General features: G+C 30.4%; 1 protein-coding gene across 2 annotated transcripts in view; it reads left to right on the top strand.

Moving 5' to 3' along the window:
- The first annotated feature begins 1,519 nt into the window (after positions 1–1,519).
- Positions 1,520–21,827, top strand: part of LOC111679475 (potassium channel subfamily K member 1-like) — a 28,324-nt gene continuing 8,016 nt past the window's right edge. Inside the window, exons 1-2 of one of the 2 annotated variants that reach the window (XM_023441051.2) lie at positions 1,520–1,677; positions 15,581–15,810. In XM_023441051.2, coding sequence (XP_023296819.2) covers positions 15,582–15,810 — 229 coding nt within the window. In that variant the 5' untranslated portion in view covers positions 1,520–1,677; position 15,581. Of the gene's footprint in view, positions 1,678–15,580; positions 15,811–20,415; positions 21,228–21,827 lie in introns of those variants that run through there. The other variant, XM_023441050.2, reaches the window with a different exon arrangement.

Raw genomic sequence — 21,827 nt, 5'->3', positions numbered from 1 at the left:
AAAGACCCACAAGTCGTGTTAAAGCGAGTTATAGAATGCGGCGACAGATAAACGAGAATGGTACGCAATCGTTGAGGCCCTAAAAATTGTTCTCACAGACAGACGGACATAGCAAAATCCACTCTGAGGGTGCTAATATTTTTGAGTGTTACAAACATCAGCACAATCGGATACGATTAAGGTATTGACAAGCCTTTATAATAACTAGTTGCCTTAAAGCTTTTACTTTTTCTAAATTGATTTTCCCTTAAAGTAGGCTACACTAAACAAAAGAGAAAAGTGTGTTCATCTTTTAACAACCACATACTGTAGAATTGAGTAAGTGAGTGGTTATGTATGTGCTTGTGAATCAACAAAAACAACACCAATACACACACACACATCGTATATTCACGTCAAAATTCTACCACTCTAACCAATTCTGCATACTATATATATAAAGTTTGTGTTTTCTGTTCTGTTTTTGTTGTATGAAACGAAAAATAACAACAGCAACAACAACAATAAACGAAGCAAGCCAACAAATGTCTGCTACTGACGCTTTAGCACTTGATTTCACCATAAAATACTTTTAGTATTTTCAAGCATTTTCAACCGACAACATATACAACAAGCAAAATAAAGTTGTGTTGAGCTCAGAGAAAATTTAACAAAAAATTAAAAAAGAAAATAAGAGAAATATATGGAAAAATCCGCAAAAAAACGAATATAAAACTAAAATAAATTAAATATTAAAGTAAAAAAATATAAGAAAGTTTCTAATTTTGCCCGAAAATAATAAAGTTTTGTGAAATATAATTATTTATTACAAAACAAAAAGTAAGAAAAAAAGGTCAAAAATAAGTGACAAAAAAAAAAAAAGAAAACGTGTCAAAGAAAAGTATTAAAGTGTTTTAAAAAAAATTCAAAAGAAACAAATTAAAACCAATACTAACGCACACACAGGCACTTATTTTTACTTAAATTTTGACAACATGAACACTAATACTTACTACCACTTACACATAAGAGTGTCCGGTAGGATAAACATTTCTTTTGTTGAATTATTCTAACATCTTTGTTGATTGAAGGAGACTTAGTCCCTTTATAAGTTTCCTTAAAACTGTTGTTTTACAGGACACTCTAAGACACTTATACAATAGCACTTTTAAACACCTACTCTAACAGCTAAACGGTGTTACTTTTAGTTCAACTCATAACGCGAGTGTTAATAATTAAAATTAAATTTGTTATTGTACTAAAAGACACATAAAATCCTTTGTATTCCTTAAAACAATTAACACACTCCTTCATTAGTGGCAACTACAGTGTGTTTGTGTGATTTAGCCTAAAAAATTACTAAAATCTGTGTAAATTTCATTTCAATTTAGAACATCCTGTGATGAGATTTATTATAACAACGAATTCATATTTAATACAATTAAAACGCCCGTTATAAATTTTACTAATTAAATTTGTTCCAGCAAAAAAATATCTTATAAATAATCCATTTAATTAAAATTAAAGCATTAATAATATAATCTCTTACTTAAACGTTTAAATAACAACAAACTTAGAGGTTTTACACCCACCCACACACACACATACGCATAAGTAAACATCATAAGCTTTTACTGTTAAATTTATTAACATTCTTATTGGATTCTCAGGAGATTTTAAAACATTTTAAAGTAACAAGTAAGTTGTTAAATATTTTATTATTTCCATTAAAACAAAGAGCTCACATTCTGACATTATGTATTATATTTATATGTATTTGTAGTTCGTGCAAATGTAATTACATTTTACCTACATATTCGTTCTTTAACATTCGTGCACTTTTTTTCACCCAACAGCTGCCAATTACAAAAATAAAAATAAATAAAACTTTGCATACTTTTAGGAAAGTAAGCCAGCTGGAACTTTTTATTTCTTTGATTTTTCACACGCTATAATACCACAAGGTTGTAATTTAAGTTGAATAGTTTTTATTAGTATTTTTTCTTATATAAAAAACCAAACCGTTTGGTCTGTAATGACTTTTTGGTTGGTTGGATTAACATAAATTTTAGGAGTCAAACTTTGATTTTAGGAGTTCCGCTACATGCTTGTAAACGTCATTTAATCTTTGAAGATTAGGTTGATACGAGGTTCATATTCGGGTCCTTATAAAGTGATCTATAAAAAGAATTAGTGTTTAGTATTCAAGAACTCAGTAGCCCCTGACAAAAGTTGATAATTTATGTAAGGATGTAACATTTAAATGATGAATCCAAGTCCTCAACAGGTGTGAGTAGTGCTACATGCTTATAAACATCTTTAAATCATTTATATGGAACGCAAGAATGTGAGATTAGGTTGAGAGGAAGTTGTATATAAACATCAGATTCAATCAGTATTCCTGACATAAGTCTACAAAGATTAACGTTAGGGTGCAACGTCTTGACGTCTATACTGATGGATCCAATTCTTGCCGGGAAGTGTGAAGCGCTACATACATATAAACATCAATTAGGCTGAGAGGATGTTGTGTAATTTACGTTAGGCTGCAACACTTGACGTCAATGTTCAATGTTCAGAAACTCAGTAATCCAATCCGTATTCCTGACAGAAGTTGAAATTATTTACGTTAGGGTGCAACACTTGACGTCTAAACTAATGAATCCAAATGCTCCACAGGTATGGGTTGTGCTACATGCATATAAACATAAATTCTTTATAAGGAACGCAGGAATGTAAAATATGATTAATATGAGGTTGTGTATAAACATCAGATCCGAACAAATGTACCTATCATTCGTTCAAGTCTGCTATGTGTTACTTTCCATAGAGAGATCCTTAGAAAGTAATTTATGAAAAGTATAAACGTTTAGTGTTCAAACTGAGTAGTCCAATCAGTATTCCTGGCAGAAGTTCAAGTATTTTGACGTCTATACTGATGGATCCAAGTCCTCCATGGATATGGTTAGTGCTACATACATTTAAACATCATTAATAGTTTATAAGGAACGCAGGATTGTAATATTAAAACGAATGATCGTTTAATTCTCTGAATCTCAGTAGTCCAATCAGTTAAGCTGTAACACTTAACGTTTATACTAATGGATCCAAGTCCTCCGTGAGTGTTGGTAGCGGTGCCTTCATTCCTCTCTTTAACAGAGCGGTGTATTTTAGGCTGAATAACTACTGCAGCGTTTTGCAAACTAAAATCTCAACTATTAAAAGAGCCGTAAACTAAGATACTGTAGGATATACAACAAAAATATTCGAACTTTTACAGACAGCTGAACTGCCGTTATATGTCTGTCTGGTGTCTATACGATATCCAGACTGATTCGCGAGTGTCGGTTGTATCTTGACGAGAAGACAAACCATTTACGCGTAAAATTTCTCTGGGTACCGGGACATTCTAATGATCCTGGAAATAAAAAAACATTTCCAGGTGTCCCACTTTCATGCTGTAAATCCCTCATCTAGCATATAATTTATGGCTCTGTTCACACCAAATGGTTATCACTAAACTACTACTCGACATCAGGAACAACATGGCATCTCCCTGATGAGCGTCGATCGAAATGTTTGATGGCGCTTTCCAGAACGAGACTTCGTGTATAAGTAGCCATACTGACAGGACATAGCTAGAATCGTTCATTCGTCCATCTGGGTGGTTTAATACCATGTTAAACATGAACATGTAATGTCCTATAGATAGGATTTCTTCGTAGGGTCTGTAATAGTGTAAAATATTGGCACATTTTGAATCCAAGTAAGTCAGTTGGTCGACTGCCTCGACAATCTAACTTTACCTATTTGGACAAAAGCCATTACGACCTTATATCACTGCGTTAATTTAACAAAACCTAAATGAGCTAGTTTCGTCGGTTTACGTTCAAGAACATTGTTTAAATACTTGAGCTGTTTAATCACTGACTATTGCTGCTCCGTTGTATAACTTCCGAGATGCAAAACATCTTATCCGTTTACAAAAACCTAGATAGGATGGGCTCCAGCGAAAATACCGAAATACGAATCCCTTAGATATGCCAAAGACAAGTTCATACACAAATAGAACACACCTGCTCCCTTGTCATTTATCAGACACATTCACTCCTCTTAAGGGTTTCTGTTGTCTCAACAACATCACTGTTATTGATTTAGATTATAGATATAGATTTCACCGTGAATCAATTTTTTAACCAACATTCTCTTTCCCCTCAAATAACTTGAACAATATCTTGCAAAACTCTGTTCTATAGGCTACCGGTTGTCAATTTTATAGGCTCCCTGATTCGATACCAGGTTAAAGCCTGCATGGTAAGACTGAGGACACATTTGATATCAAAGGGAAAGGTCTTGGAAAGTGTGTGGAATTTGGATCTAGTTTCAATGAAAGCTAAGCCAATGGCAGATAACTTGTTCCAGCGTTTCATTTCATTCCCTCTCCTTTCGTTTTCATGAAGAAACTCTCTCTATGATTGAATATCGCCAATAGAGCTATAGGTCGAACTTTTTGTAATACAGATCCTCTACGATGTTATTTGTAAAAGTATAGAACAAAGTCACCGAAGACACGGAAATTGAATTTTATTCTATAATAATTTGAATATTCCATTCTGATACAAGTTTCTACTTGGACGTTGTAAACAAGCCTCCATTGTGCTTTAAGATTAGTTGAATCTTAAATATGGCTACTGGCTGCAGTTGTTTAAATAGTGTGGATTGTACATCCTGATCCATCTTTTTTTGTATCTGATACGAGTATTATTTAGTTTTAATTCACTTACGTAGTAGATCAATAAATCATTTTGAGATTTTCTTTAGTAATTTTTATTTTCATATATTAAAGTTCTAATAGAAAACAAATATTAATATTTTATTAATGTCCAATATTTATGTATATATGTGTGTACATATACATATATTATAGTTTATCATACCAACGCTATTTAATTGTTTTGTTACAAATTAAAAGACTAACCTTTATATACCCTTAACCGAAATTATAGGTAATTTGTTTTGAAAAGCTTTGCCAAGCACTTTGCACGCAATTATGTATAATAAATAAGGAATTAAATATTTCATATTAAAAACAAAACCAAAAAAAGGAAACAAAATACCTTTAAAGCAAAAACAAAATGGCATGTAACGTATAGATTTATTGTAAAAATGTTCTTTTACATCGTGTCGTATTGTTATAAATTAATAGTTAGCATCACATGACTTCTCGGTAATTTCTTGAGATGTTAATTTTCTCATAAATTTAATATTAAATTAATAAGATGAATGAAAATGTAGGTTATTACATTATTTTTGTTTTTAGTTATAGGCATTTATTAGAACATATGGTAGTTTACAAATGATGATATTACAAAGAAATGTAGTTTACAACAACTTTTAAGGTAATATAAAGTATATGGTGTGGAATACCGATCGAGATTCTCAAAAATAACTTTTAATATATATGGTTTCCCAACAGAGAGCAACCCGTTTTTCTACCAAGTATCACTAACGTATCTAGTGACTCATCTATATATTAGAGTTCAGTTTATACCGCTCTATTTTCAATTTCTAGTTTATTTTGAATTAGGATTTGTTCTTAGTCCTATTCCTAGTGATATTCCTATTCTTAGTACTATTCCTTGTATTGTTCCTGTATTAATCCTATAAGTGCTATTCCTTGTATTGTTCCTAGTCGTATAGTAAGAAACTGTTATCTTCTCAAACATCTGAAAAGTATATTACTGTATAGTGTGTCAACTCTCTTATTCTTACTCCTTTTCCTTATCATATGATTACGTCTATTCCTACTCATATTCTTAGGCTTATTCTTAGTGCTGTTCCTACTAGGAACTTCCTAGTACTATTCTTTTTTCTATTTGTGATCCTGTTCTTAGTCCAATTCCTAGTCATGTTCCTAGCTATGCTCCTATTTTTATTTCTGGTGCTGTTTCTAGTCCTATTTCTTGTCATATTCCCTATTATATTCTTAGTCTTATCCATATTCCTGCTTTTATTTCTAATTCATATTCCTTTTCATATCCCTAGTTGTAGTTATATTCCTAGTCTAATTTCTAGTACTATTCCTAGTACTATTCTTACTCCCACTCTTACACCTAATCATTGTCATATTCTTAGTCATAGTATTACTCTTAGTCTCATTCCTAGTCCAGTTTCTATCCCTGTTCCATAGCCATTTTCCTGCTATTATTCCTGTTCATATTCCTAATCATATTTCTAATCATATTCCTAATCATATTCTTAGTTGTAGTTTCATTCCTAGTCAAATTCTTAGTACTTTTCCTAGTACTATTCTTACTCCCACTTTTACTCCTAATCCTAGTCATATTCCATGTCCTACTCCTGGTCATAATCCTACTTTTAGTCGCATTCCTATTCCTACACCAATTTCTATTCCTATTCTAATTCCTAACCCTATTCGTATTCCTATACTTAGTCCTATTCCAATCCTATTCCAATCCTATTCCTAGTCTTATTCCTAGTCCTATTCCTAGTCCTATTCCTAGTCCTATTCCTAGTCCTATTCCTATTCCTATTTCTATTCCTATTCCTATTCCTATTCCTTGTCCTTGTCCTTGTCCTTGTCCTTGTCCTTGTCCTTGTCCTTGTCCTTGTCCTTGTCCTTGTCCTTGTCCTTGTCCTAGTCCTATTCCTAGTCCTATGCCTATTCCTACTCCTAGTCCTATTCCTATTCCTAGTCCTATTCCTAGTCCTATTCCTAGTCCTATTCCTAGTCCTATTCCTAGTCCTATTCCTAGTCAAATTCCTAGTCCAATTCCTAGTCCAATTCCTAGTCCTATTCTTAGTCCTATTCTTAGTCCTATTCCTAGTCCTATTCATAGTCCTATTCCTAGTCCTATACCTATTCCTAGTTCTATTTCTAGTTCTATTGCTAGTCCTATTCCTAGTCATATTCCCAGTCAGATTCCTTGTCATCTTCCTAGTCATATTCCTAGTTCTATTCCTAGTCCTATTCCTAGTCATATTCGTGGACATATTCCTAGTCATTTCCTAGTCTTATTTCTTGTCCTATTCCTAGTCCTATTCTTCATCCTATTATTAGTCCTATTTCTGGTCCTAATCCTATTCCTAGTCCTATTCCTAGTCCTATTCCTATTCCTATTCCTATTCATAGTCCTATTCCTAATCCTATTCCTAATCCTATTCCTATTCCTAGTCCTAGTCCTACTCCTAGTCCTAATCCTATTCCTAGTCCTATTCCTAGTCCCTACTATTAGTTGTAGTTCTACCCCTAGCACTATTCTTAGCGTTGTCCATAGTCATATACTTAGTCGTATTCCAAGTCCTGTTCTGGTCATATTTTTACTTATTTTGTAGTCAAATTTTTGGTTACAATTATAGTCCTACTCTATGTTGTAGTCCTACTCCTAGTCCTATTTTTAGCGTTGCTCCTAGTACTGTTTTCAGTCCTACTATTAATCCTATTCCTAGTCCTGTTCTTAGTTCTATTCCTAGTCATATTCCTATCTTAGTTGTAGTCCTAGTACTATTTTTAGTCCTATTCTTATTTCCAGGTCTAGTAAATTTTTTATTCTTAGAAAATCTTAATATCTAAAAAGGATGTCTATTTGAGTGCATATAGCGACAACTCTCCTTTCAGAAACTAGGTTGTCATCAAAACCCAAAATTCATTAGACATTTAGTTTTCATAAGTTTTGTAAATCACTAATCGTGACCTAAAAATCGATCTTATCTAAACGTTCTAAAGAGATTAAGTGATATCAAGTCAAACACTTACATATGTATTTATATATTTATATGCTCAAATAAAAAATCGTGAGAACTCCCGTTAAATCGTGGGAATTAACAAATTCTAAATTGTGCCCACATTGCAGTGATCTACCGGGTAACTGATAACTTTAGGTGCCATTTATTTCTTTTTCTCATTCAAGCCAACAAAAAACCCTGCGTGTTATAAAGGCAAAGGAAAATCTAATAAGTGTATTCCGCGCTCTACACTAAATTTTCATATCAGCTATTTTTCATCAATGAAATTATAATATTTTTTCTACATTTCACAGTATGTATATTTTTTTAAAAGAAAGAAAAAAATGTTACACTAAATAATATTATGCAAATTATGTTGACTTTGCAGTAGTGTTTACTTACTGCTTTAAAAAGAAAAATTCAATATATAGTACAACATAGTGCTTTTAAAATACATACATACATATATATTTATTTTATAAAATTACAATATGTATGTATTTATTAATTTAAGACAGCACGTTTATACAAAAAAAAAAATATGTCACAAGAAATAATTTGTTATTAAAATATGCATGTATACTAAAAAATTCTTTGTTTTTCTCAATGTTATGAAATTCAATCCCTAGAATGACTGAGAATAAGGTTTAAAAAATGATTTATAGCGGAGCGAAAACAGGCAGTGAAAAGTCAGTGGTGAAATCAGCCCAAGTTGCATATGGGAAGTAAAATTACTTATACTTCCTTAAGTAATGGCATCATGTTGATATTTCAAGTTTTAGTTTTGAACTTAGCGCCGACCCTTTCTATTCTAGTTCTATTTATTAGCCTATTACTGATTTCTAAGTCATATTTCTAATATTAATTTTAGTCCTATTTCCTTGTACTATTCCTTGTCCTAGTCCTACCCTTATTTCTATTGCTTTTCCTAGTCCTATTTCAATTCCTAGTAGTAGTCCTATTCCTATTCCTACTGCTAGTACTATTTCTAGTCCTATTCCTAGTCCTATTCCTAGTCCTATTCCTATTCCTAGTCCTAGTCCTAGTCCTATTCCTATTCCTATTCCTATTCCTAGTCCTATTCCTAGTCCTATTCCTAGTCATATTCCTATTCCTAGTCCTATTCCTAGTCCTATTCCTAGTCCTATTTCTAGTCCTATTCCTAGTCCTATTCCTAGTCCTATTCCTAGTCCTAGTCCTATTCCTAGTCCTATTCCTATTCCTAGTCCTATTCCTAGTCCTAGTCTTAGTCCTATTCCTATTCCTAGTCCTATTCCTAGTCCTATTCCTAGTCATATTCCTAGTCCTATTTCCAGTCCTATTCCTAGTCATATTCCTAGTCCTTTTCAAATTCCTAGTCCTATTCTTATTCGTAGTAATATTCCTTGTACTATTCCTATTCATAGTCCTTGTCCTATTCCTAGTCATATTTCTAGTCCTATTCTTAGTCCTATTTCTATTCCCAGTCCTATTCCGAGTCTTATTCCTTGTCATATTCCTAGTCCTATTCTTATCCTATTCCTACTCCTATTCCTAATCCTAGTCATATTCTTAGTCCTATTCTTAGTCCTATTCCTAGTCCTATTCCTGGTCCTATTCCTAGTTCTATTCCAAGTCCTATTCCTAGTCCTTCTTATAGTTATGTTCATGCTCCTATTCAGAGTCCTATTCTTAGTTCTTTTCCTAGTCCTAGTACTATTTTTAGTTCAATTCCTAGTGCTATTCCTAGTTCTATTCCTAGTCCTATTCATAATCTTATTTCTAATCCCATCCCTAATCCTATTTCTAATACTAGATCTATTCATTTTCTTAGTTTTATTCTTTGTCAAATTCCTAGTACTGTTACTTGTTCTAGTTCAATGCCTATTTATAATCCTATTCCTTATTCTGTTCCTAATACAAGTTCTTTTTCTAATGCTAGTTCTATCCCTAGTCCTGTTCCTAGTTCTTTTTTTAGTCCCATTAATAGTACTATTGGTAGTCCTAGTGCTATTCCTACTTCTATTTCTAGTCCTTTTCCTATTATTTTTCCTAGTCCTATTTTAAATCCTATCTTTAATGTTGTTCCTAATACTAGTTCTATTCCTAGTCTTATGACTTATTCCTAGTCATATTTCTAGTCCTTTTCTTAATCCTATTCTTAGTCAAATTCCTAGTCCTATTGCTAGTCTTATTCCTAGTTCTATTCCTATTGCTATTCTTTGCGTATACCTTGACTTATTTTTAGGTTTATTTGTAGTTCTATTCATGATCCTTATCCCTGTTCTTTTGTTAATCCTATTGACGACATCAGTTTTGCCTTTTTGATAAATTCAACATATTTTTTCGAGTTTTACGCATATTCAGAATCTAATCTTTGGTTACAATATTTTGCGATTTATAATATATAATATATAATATAAAAGAACATTTCATTCCGATATTTCTAAAGATGCTGATTGAGATGTTGCTTTTATTAAAGAACATAGAATAAAATGTTATTTTAAATAAAATCGACCAAGAAAATCATAAAAATAACATATTGCTGTCAAATAATTCAAAAAAAAATCATTTAAGGTGTCCGTTCATATTCGTATTCATCTTATTCACAAGGTTATTCAAGGTTGACAGTTTATGGCCAACCCAATAATAATAACCCTCATTAAATATTAAAACAGGTGTCAATCTCTACATGTTTCTTAAAACTCGCTATCTCACTCTCTTGCTCACTCCTTTGTTTTGTCTGGCTTTATCACTTTTTAAACTTCAACATAAAATGTTTTCCCTTTCCTTCCTTTCGCCAGTCAATCAGACTAAGGTAATTGCAGCATCGTTTTAAATATTTTATAACTCTACTAAATTGTTATAAAAAAACTTAATTTGAGTACAACCATAAAAAATGTTAACCAAAAATTTTGTTGTTTTATTTTTCTCTTGTTCTTAAGCGTTCAAGCCATTTTCTTTAAAAGGCCAATAAAAATAAATAAAATCCTTTCTTTTTTCTTTGGTATGTTGTACGTATGTATGGAAGTGTGTTTGTGGTAATGAGGTTGACAGGTTACACACAAAACACAACCATTTATGCAACCAGCCAACCCTTTTCTTAAAACCCAAGTAGCCCACGCATACATTCGCAGCCACAAATTTGCCTGCAGTTTGTGGTGAATGTATCGCAAGCAAGTATTAATAGAGCATTGTCAAATATTTATTCAATTCAACATGAGATCTGCAGAAGTTGCACAACAAAGATAATAAAGAATATTATAAAAGCACTCTAATGTCTGGGTCCGAGATTAAGGCTGCTTTCCTGGACAGATTTATACGACGTAGCGAATATGTTTGTAGGCAATATTTATAAAACATGGTTACATAACTGCAGTGTGGTCAATCGAAATATAATGGATTGAAATAAGTTAAATTCTTGTGGCAACTATCTCTATAATCTAAACTAACCGTACACCCTTGGAAGAAGTGAATATGATTACTTATGCGACCGACTTCAAGAGGAAAACTGGATTCCATAAGAATTCAGGTTCCAATCCCTGAGTCATGCTAGAAATGCCCATAACTTTTTCTTGCATGTATTCTCAAGTGTATCGCCTGTATTCGTAAGATAGTAAATTACATCCGATTGAAGTGTGTAGACTTTATATTGGCTATATAAATAGTCTATAGACTATATAATAGTTTAAAGTCCTGAATACAGAACAATATATAGTTCAGATTATAGAACTGTCTCAGACTATAGAATAGTGTATAGTTAAGACGAAAAAATAGTATACTCTATGGAAAAGACTATAGTATAATCTATAATCGAGACTATAGAATAGTCTATAACCGAGACTATAGAATAGTTTATAGTCGAGACTATAGAATAGTTTATAGTCGAGACTATAGAATAGTTTATAGTTGAGACTATAGAATAGTTTATAGTGGAGACTATAAAATAGTCTATAGTCGAGACTAAAGAATAGTCTATAGTCGAGACTATAGAATAGTCTATAGTCGAGACTATAGAATAGTCTATAGTCGAGACTATAGAATAGTCTATAGTCGAGACTATAGAATAGTCTATAGTCGAGACTATAGAAGAGTGTATAGTCGAGAATATACAATATTCTATAGTCGAGAATATAGAATAGTCTATAGTCGAGACTATAGAATAGTCTATAGTCGAGACTATAGAATAGTCTATAGTCGAGACTATAGAATAGTCTATGGTCGAGACTTTAAAATAGTCTATAGTCAAGACTATAGAATAGTCTATAGTCAAGACTATAGAATAGTCTATAGTCGAGACTATAGAATAGTCTATAGTCGAGACTATAGAATAGTCTATAGTCGAGACTATAGAATAGTCTATAGTCGAGACTATAGAATAGTCTATAGTCGAGACTATAGAATAGTCTATAGTCGAGACTATAGAATAGTCTATAGTCGAGACTATAGAATAGTCTATAGTCGAGACTATAGAATAGTCTACAGTCGAGACTATAGAATAGTCTATAGTCGAGACTATAGAATAGTCTATAGTCGAGACTATAGAATAGTCTATAGTCGAGACTATAGAATAGTCTATAGTCGAGACTATAGAATAGTCTATAGTCGAGACTATAGAATAGTCTATAGTCGAGACTATAGAATAGTCTATAGTCGAGACTATAGAATAGTCTATAGTCGAGACTATAGAATACTCTATAGTTGAGACTATAGAATAGTCTATAGTCGAGAATATAGAATAGTCTATAGTCGAGAATATAGAATAGTCTATCGTCGAGACTATAGAATAGTTTATAGTCGAGACTATAGAATAGTCTATAGTTGAGACTATTGAATAGTCTCTAGTCAAGACTATAGAATAGTCTATAGTCAAGACTATAGAATAGTCTATAGTCAAGACTATAGAATAGTCTATAGTCAAGACTATAGAATAGACTATAGTCAAGACTATAGAATAGTCTATAGTCAAGACTATTGAATAGTCTATAGTCAAGACTATAGAATAGTCTATAGTCAAGACTATAGAATAGTCTATAGTCAAGACTATAGAATAGTCTATAGTCAAGACTATAGAATAGTCTATAGTCTAGACTATAGAATAGTCTATAGTCAAGACTATTAGTAGAATAGTCTATAGTCAAGACTATAGAATAGTCTATAGTCGAGATAATAGAATAGTCTATAGTCGAGACTATAGACTATTCTACTGTAGTAGTTGAAATTTTAAGGAAATCTGCTATGTAAAAGAGATACTTTGTCGTCTTGTTAAACTGCTGGGAATTATACATACATAGAGATTTTTGTTATTATACACATACAAACAAAAACAAATAAAGGTTAAATATTGTTGCCGGCTATTTGACGTTTTTCTTCATATTTTTAGATCAGAATAAAAAATTCTATTACTTTTTTATGCTGCTACTGCACACTCGACCATGAACTGCGTGAGATGTTTTCTTTTTTTTTTAGGAAAATGTTTAAAATATTGATTTAGCAAAAGAAGAAACAGTTAGAGATAAAGATAAGAAATCTAAGAAAATTTTATTTAAAAGATCTTTACGGCATATTCATATACATATGCACTTCTAGAATTTTGGTGTATACAATATAACAATGTTATTTCCCGCAAAACAACACAATTTGTTGGTTGTGTTTAGCATAACTTTCTTAGAATTATCTTTATCAGACTGTTGTCAAAGTCAAAAAGTTAATATAATTAAAGAGACTAAAGTTCAAAAAACATTAATCGAAGTTGAAATTCAAGTCTTAAAGTTATTTTTAATAATTTCTATTAATATTTATGTCAATCTGCTAGTAAAGTCCTTTTCATTTGATTACACTAGGCTAGATTTTATTATTTCAATTATGTTTCTTTTGCAGATTTCTTTAAAACCTCAATAAAAAAATATTAAAAACCATTACTTTTCACAATAATCTTACAACTTTTTGTATTTAATTTTTTAAGAATGAAAAAAAAAACCCTCAACGAAAAACTAAATGCCACATTTAATTGAAGCAAAAGCAATGAAAAAAATCTAACAACTTCGTTTTTTATTTTATACCAGGAATTGAAGATTTGCAGGGATATAGTATGTTATTGTATTTTAACATTTATGTACTTACTTTTATACAATGTAACTTCATTTCCCAGTGGGATTTTACAAAATAAAGTTAAAGATGAAATTCTTGTTAACAAAAAAGTTGGTATGTTTGTTATGTGGAAGGTAAAACAAAAAAAAACGACATATTTCTAGTAAACTAGTAAGTAATAGAAAGTTTTTTATTTTACACTGAAAATAATTGTTTGTCAACTGTTTCATGTTACAAACTTTTAAATAAAAATGTACTTTAGTTTTACAATCCTCAAACTTATGTTGAGTTAAGTTAAACAATATTTAAACATTATTTACTTTGTCTTTTTTCTCTCAGTGTATGTTAGTACATATTACTTATAGGGAAACACAATTGTTCTACTTAAATTTTCAAATCCCATTTAGCTTACGGTTACGAAACATAACTGAACATGAGCGACTGAATGTTTGTGCATAAGTAACTTACAATTAGGTTTTTTATGCCGAACATTTGAGGAGAACATCTTGACAGTAATTCCTTAAAGTACTCATACAATTCAAAGTGGTTAATGTTACAAAAACTGTAATGGAAAATTTAACACTTTTTCTCTCGCTTTTATTTCGATAAATTCTTTTTTTATAGAGAATTTTTGTCAAATTCATCTTATTATATGAAATTTTTGGGGACATCTCACTTTCTTGAGAGTATGTAAAATATCCTTTAAACAAAGTTGAAGCTTTCAGGCGGATCCTGATTCGAAAAAGTTTTTAATAACAGTGTTCTCATCATGGAATTTTTCGACCAATGATCGCACTAGAAGAAACACTTCTATACTGGTTTCCCGTGAGGGCATAGCCAGATTTCAGTATCAATAGGTAGGACACTGTGGAGCCATCATATATGCATGTAGCCTCACCACATCGAATTGGATAAACAGTTTTACTGTCGATTAGTCAGTTAGTTAGATAGATAGATAGATAGATAGATAGATAGATAGATAGATAGATAGATAGATAGATAGATAGATAGATAGATAGATAGATAGATAGATAGATAGATAGATAGATAGATAGATAGATAGATAGATAGATAGATAGATAGATAGATAGATAGATAGATAGATAGATAGATAGATAGATAGATAGATAGATAGATAGATAGATAGATAGATAGATAGATAGATAGATAGATAGATAGATAAATAGTTAGTTCGTTAGTTAGTTAGTTAGTTAGTTAGTTAGTTAGTTAGTTAGTTAGTAAGTTAATTAGTTAATTAGTTAGTTAGTTAGTTAGTGAGTTAGTTAGTTTGTCTGAAATTAAACCAGAAAGAATAACCACAGTACAACTCTTCTTTCTTTCATTGCACATGAATACTCTCTCACATCTACATTTTATAATTTAAAATAATTTGACGTCATTAAGTCATTGTAGTATATATGACAAAAACAAACAACATAAATGATTTGAAAGAAAACGAAAGTTAAATAAAAGTTACTAACAAATGTTTTAACAATAATACAATGCACAGCAAAAAAGCAACAATACAAAATTTATAAGAACAAACATACGCATTCATCTATTCACATACAAACCAAACAAAAGAAATATCATTTTAAAATTGCCAACACATACACAAACATTCAAGTTTTTTCATTTCCAAGCGAACATTTGACGCCCACTAATACAATGCCTACATACACTCATACATCTAAATGATTATAAATGATTAAAATATGTTGTTTCCTTTATTTCATTCATGTCTCTCTCTCTCTCTCTCTCCCTCCCTCTTGTTTTGAATTTATAGCATGATTTTAGGAGCATTTCCCATTAGTACGAAGAATTCGACAACAACAGCAACGGCAAACAATAAAAATGGCAAATGTCGTTTTTTATTTCTTTGCGGCGGTTATATATTATTTTTAGTTCTCGGCGCTGCCATGTTCTCGGCCATCGAAGCACCCAAAATCGATGTGATATCAAAGAGAGTCGAAACGTTTCGTAATCAATTTCTGGACAAATACACGTGTTTGAATGGTGAGTGAATAGATATAAAATGATATTCATAAGAAATTTAAATAACAAAAACAAATGGTAAAAGGAAAAAGGAGAAATTTTTGTCTTTCTCTGGAATAAAGAAGAGAAGTGTGGGCGAGTGATATATTTTTATAGAGAAGTGATTTCGAAATCAATCAATGACTTCGAAAGAAAAACTTTTAAAGAAAAGTGCTATCGAAAGATAAATTTCTATAGAAGAGTATGTCTGAACTATTGAAAAGTGACTTCTATAGACAAATTTCAATGGAAAATTGATTTAGAAAAGTGACTTCGAAAGACAAATTTCTTCTGAAAAGTGATTTCGAATGATAAACTTTTAGAAAAATGTTCCAAAAAATCCAAGGAATAGTCCTCAAAAGTTAGATTTCTATAGAAAAGTGACTTCGAAAAACATATTTCTATAGAAAAGTGACTTCGAATGACAATTTTCTATTGAAAAGTGACATCGAAAGATAGTTTAACTTCAAAAGATAAATGTTTATAGAAAAACGACTTCGAAAGACATATTCCATTAGATAACAACTTCGAAGCACAGCTTTATATATAAAAGTGACTTCGAAACTAAATTTTTCATATAAAATTGATTTCGAAAAACAAATTTTAACAGAAAAGAAATTTGATTTACAAATTTCTATTAAAAAGTGAGTTTAGAAGAGGATGATGTAGAATAGCATCTTCGAAAGACAAATATTTATGGAAACATCTCTTCGAACAACAAATTTCTATTAAAAATGATTTCGAAAGATAATTTTCTATTAAACAATAACTATTTAAGACAAATTTCTATAGAAACGTGTCTTCGAATGTTAAATTTCTATCGAAAGACAAATTTCCCTAGAAGATTCAGTTCGAAAAGTGACCACGAAAAACATATTTCTATCTCAAATGACAATTTTCTATTGAAAAGTGTCATCGAAAGATAGTTTAACTTCAAAAGATTAATGTTTATAGAAAACCGACTTCGAAAGACATATTCCATTGGATAATAACTTCGAAACACAGCTTTATATAAAATTGATTTCGAAAAACAAATTTTAACAGAAAAGTGATTTAATTTACAAATTTCTATTGAAAAGTGAGCTTAGAAGAGAATAGTGTAGAATAGTAACTTCGAAAGACAAATATTTATGGAAACATCTCTTCGAACAACAAATTTCTATTGAAAAGTGATTTCGAAAGATAATTTTCTATTAAACAATAACTATAATAACGTGTCTTCGAATGTTAAATTTCTATTGAAAGACAAATTTCCCTAGAAGATTCAGTTCGAAAGGTCTATTTATATAAAATATCGATTTCGAAATTTTCATAGAAAAAGAACTTCGAAAGACACATTACATTGGATATAAACTTCGAAAAGCAATTTTATATAGAAAAGTGACTTCGAAATTCAATTTTAATAGAAAAATAATTTCGAAAAACAAGTTTATACGGAAAAGTAATTTCTAGAGAAAAACGATTTCGAAAAACAAGTTTTTTTTTTTCCAGCAATCATATAACAAACTGTTGCACGTTTTAGATTTGTATTATATACACATATCTACCCACAATTTCATCCCTTAGATACTTAAACACATATGTATCTATACGTTCCTTTTAATATAAATATATCTCCATTAATCCTATACTATTAACGCAACAGCAGCAACAACTACGACAAACAGCAACACGTAAGCAAGATAATAAATTGTAATGATTTCAAGTGATCGATGAGTTAAATTGGGACACGTAATCGTAAATCAGTTCTATTCATAACAAGAAATGCACAAACAAAAATCAATGATTAGAAATTGTAACAATCGAAGATTTATAAACATCTGGGTAAATTGTAAGCAAAAGTTTTAGTTGGGCTTTTGCTTCTCCTGCACTAAATCTAAAACGTGACCAAACAAAATTTGAAGCCTAAAGTATATTGTTTTAGGTTTTTTACTTTTATTTTAACCCCATAATGCTTGGCACGAATATATAGTAGATGTATTTAGAACTAGTAGTATTAAGAAAAAAGGTCACTTGTCAAAAACATAAATCAAATGTCAGAAACATAAATGACATGAGTATTGCAGTTTAGTGGGAATTGAAGTGCTTGCTGGTATTGTTTGTGGGAGAAAACAATTTGCTTTGTTGGAAGGTGAACAGAGTTGAAAAAAAATTTTGAGATTTAATAGAATTGTTAGGCCTTGAAACGGATTATATATCAAAACATATAGAAGAATTGATCCAATACTTTCAAAACAGCCCCACAAGGCTGTATTGTTAAATATTTTAGTACAAGTTTCTTTAAAAATCTTTGTTGTTTTAGAGAATCACTTTCTAGTTGAAAACTTTGCCCCTTTAAATATTTTAAATATGTTTGCCCTAAACAAATATTCTGAATAGTATTTTTTTATCTTTAATTTTCACTTAGAAACCACAACTAATCAAATATTTCACCCGAACATAACGATTTTACTCTTATCCAAATATCAACATAGACTGAAATAAATATTTTGCACATTCCATCCAAAGATTCATAAATCTAAACAGAACAATCGAAAACTGTATTTACCAAATATTATGTATTTAAATTCTTAAGTTTTGCTTTTTGACTAGTTTCCAGCTAAACAAACCCTTTGAACATTGTTAAATAAATTAAATATTAGTTTGTTGATAAAAAAATGAGAGAAAAAAAACAAAATTTAAAACGAATTCAAAAAGACCTGTCTACACGTGACACTTGGGATTTCATCTTAAAAATGACTGATCTTTGTACAAAAATTCTCCAAACAATTTGTTTAGGGTCTTATCTTTATACTAAAACAGAATTGTATATGACGAAAAAAAAAATAGAAAAACTAAAAAAAAACATCGAAAAATAAATGCTGACAACACAAAAATTTATTCATATAGTAATGAAGACATAATACATTAAGGCTAATCACAGTTTCATATAGGGGATTTATGAATTATTTGTTCGAATTAGAACTAACTAACTAAGTAACTAACTAACCAACTAACTAATTAACTAACTAACTAACTAACTAACTAACTAACTAACTAACTAACTAACTAACTATATATTTATCCATCTATCTATCTATCTATCTATCTATCTATCTATCTATCTATCTATCTATCTATCTATCTATCTATCTATCTATCTATCTATCTATCTTATCTATCTTATCTATCTATCTATCTATCTATCTATCTATCTATCTATCTATCTATCTATCTATCTATCTATCTATCTATCTATCTATCTATCTATCTATCTATCTATCTACCAAACTTCAAAAGAAATGTCTGTTTCTATTGAAGTTTGGAAAGAAGAAAACTCATTAGAAATGTTAATAGAAATAAAAGAGATAAACTTTTACACTTTTTAATAAAAACACTTCCATGTGTAAACAAGTAAGAAAGTATAGTCGGGCATAGAGACCATATAATACCCTATATTTTTAAAATTTTTACTTTTTATAAAGAAACTTTTATGTTGAATATTATTCCAAAATATTCAAGCAATTTATTGATAAAAAAACTATAATTTCTAAATGAGGCTTTATATAGGTCAAATATGGGCCGATCCTCGGTAAATTTGGGAAAAGGATATATTTTTGAATAACAGTTAGTTTTGTTGAGTTTTGTTGCGATACAAATGGTTACAAGTCAATTTTAAACTTATTTGTGCCAATTTTTAGAGAGATAATAGAATATTTGAGGTAATTATGGCATAAAAAGTTAAAATCGGGAGGTACGGTTGTATGGGGGCTAGGTGAAATAATGGACCGATTTCAACCATTTTCAATAGGCCAAAAAAACATGCTTGGTCCAAATTTCATCAAATTATCTTGAAAATTGCGGCCTGTACCTTGCGCACAAGGTTTACATGGACAGCCAGCCAGCCGGACAGACGGACGGACGGACGGACATGTCTTAATTGACTCAAAAAATGATTCTGAATCGATCGGTATACTTTAAGGTGAGTATTGGACCAATATTTTTGTATGTTACAAACATCAGCACAAACGTATAATACCCTCCCCACTATAGTGGTGTAGTGTTTACAAATTTCTACAGATAAGTGATTTTGAGACACAATTTTTTTAAATGTATGTACAAGCTTATCCCAGCAAAAAATTACTTCAATTTACAATTTTCCACAAAAATTTACTTCATACATCCCATATAAGTGACTTCGAATTAAAAATTTCTTTTGAAAAGTAGTTAAAAAACTTCGAACATTTATTTTCGAAGAGAGACTTGAAGAATAAATTTCTTTAAAAAAACCTTCCAAAATCTATAGAAAAATTATTTATAAATGCAAGTTTACTTTGAAAAACAAATTTCTATAGAAAAGTGACTGTGAAATATAAATTTCTGTAGCAAATTGATTTCGAAAAACAAATTTCTATGAATAAGTGATAAGAAAATCATAAACTGTGATTAGCCCGCCTAACTGTTTGTTATGTTTGTCTCATATTTACTGCAATACTTAAAAAAACGACATACACACAGAAATAAACAATTCTTTAATTGTTATTTTTTTAAGCGATAAAGTAGAATTTTATATCAAAACAATCACAACTCTTAGTATTCAGAGAATTCATAAACAGAGAGTCACTGTCGGTCGGTCGTCACAACTAGAATTGAATAAAGAAGAATGCAAGCTATAGTTTAAAAATTGAGATACTTAACTTAAGAATAAAAAAAATATACATATCAATTCATAAAATATAAATTTAGTGCAATTTTAAATACAGAATATACAATAACGGTAAAACGCGAAATAATGAAAGCGGATTAAATCAGAATAAAAAAAAAACACAAACAAAGAAAATAATTAAATTTAAATCTAAAATAATTATTGTAAAACTAGCATAATAGAAAAGTGTAAATAATTAAGTTAAATTAATAGAAAAAAAGATCTAAATTACAAAAACCACTTAAGATGAATTTAAAAGGCTATGAAGATCTAGATAAAATAACCGAACAACAAACTGATTGTAATGCCATCGGCAATAGTGCCAATGAAGCAGTTTCAGAAAATTCTAATGCTCCGCCTTTTCGCCGCTTAATATCGATGTCCGATCCAAATATTTACAATAACACTGCACAACATAACGGTTTAAGTTTAAATACGCGCATTAATCTCGGTTCAATATGTTTGTTGCGACCCTCTAACAGTTATTACAACAATAACGATGAAACCCATTTGATGCCGGCCTCACCGGTACAATTTTTTAAGAATTATCGCAAAGAACGCACTTTACTTTTCACCTTCGTTTTTCTTTATGTTTGTTTTCTAATGATTGGTGCGATTAGTTTTCAAATAATTGAAACACCTGTTGAACTGGCGGAACGCAATGAACTAACTATTTTGCGTAATAATTTCCTAATGAAATATCCACAAATAAATGGTATGGATTTTGTCAAGTAAATACTTAATTGATTGTTTAATATATTAAGCTATTACATTTCATTTCGATTTGATATTAAAATATAGAAAAACACACTTATAGACGATAATGTATAGCTAAGCAAGGTCTTTGTGAGAAGTATCAAATTTCAAAAAAAATCTGTTGACTTATTTTCAAGTTCAATGGACAAGCAATATGTTTAAAAAAAACAAAATTGTGTTAAAATTAGTGTTGCTGAGTAATATTTTTAATTTTAAACTTCTATCATAAAATAAATTTATATTAAAATTTTAACTATATAAATCCTGAAACAGGGTAAGCAGTTATAGTGCCTTTTATCAAATTTTATCGCAATATCGTGTTTATCAAGTTATAACCAGTTATAGTCTTAAATGTAGAACACTACATAGTTCTGACTATAGATCAGTCTATACTTTACTATAGATCAGTTTATAGTCTTGACTATAGATAAGTCTATAGTCTTGACTATAGATAAGTCTATAGTCTTGGCTATAGATAAGTCTATAGTCTTGACTATAGATAAGTCTATAGTCTTGGCTATAGATAAGTCCATAGTCTTGACTATAGATAATTCTATAG

Source organism: Lucilia cuprina, chromosome 3 (genome assembly GCF_022045245.1).
Source record: "Lucilia cuprina isolate Lc7/37 chromosome 3, ASM2204524v1, whole genome shotgun sequence".
NCBI lineage: Eukaryota > Metazoa > Arthropoda > Insecta > Diptera > Calliphoridae > Lucilia > Lucilia cuprina.
This window is presented reverse-complemented; position numbering and strand designations above follow the sequence as displayed.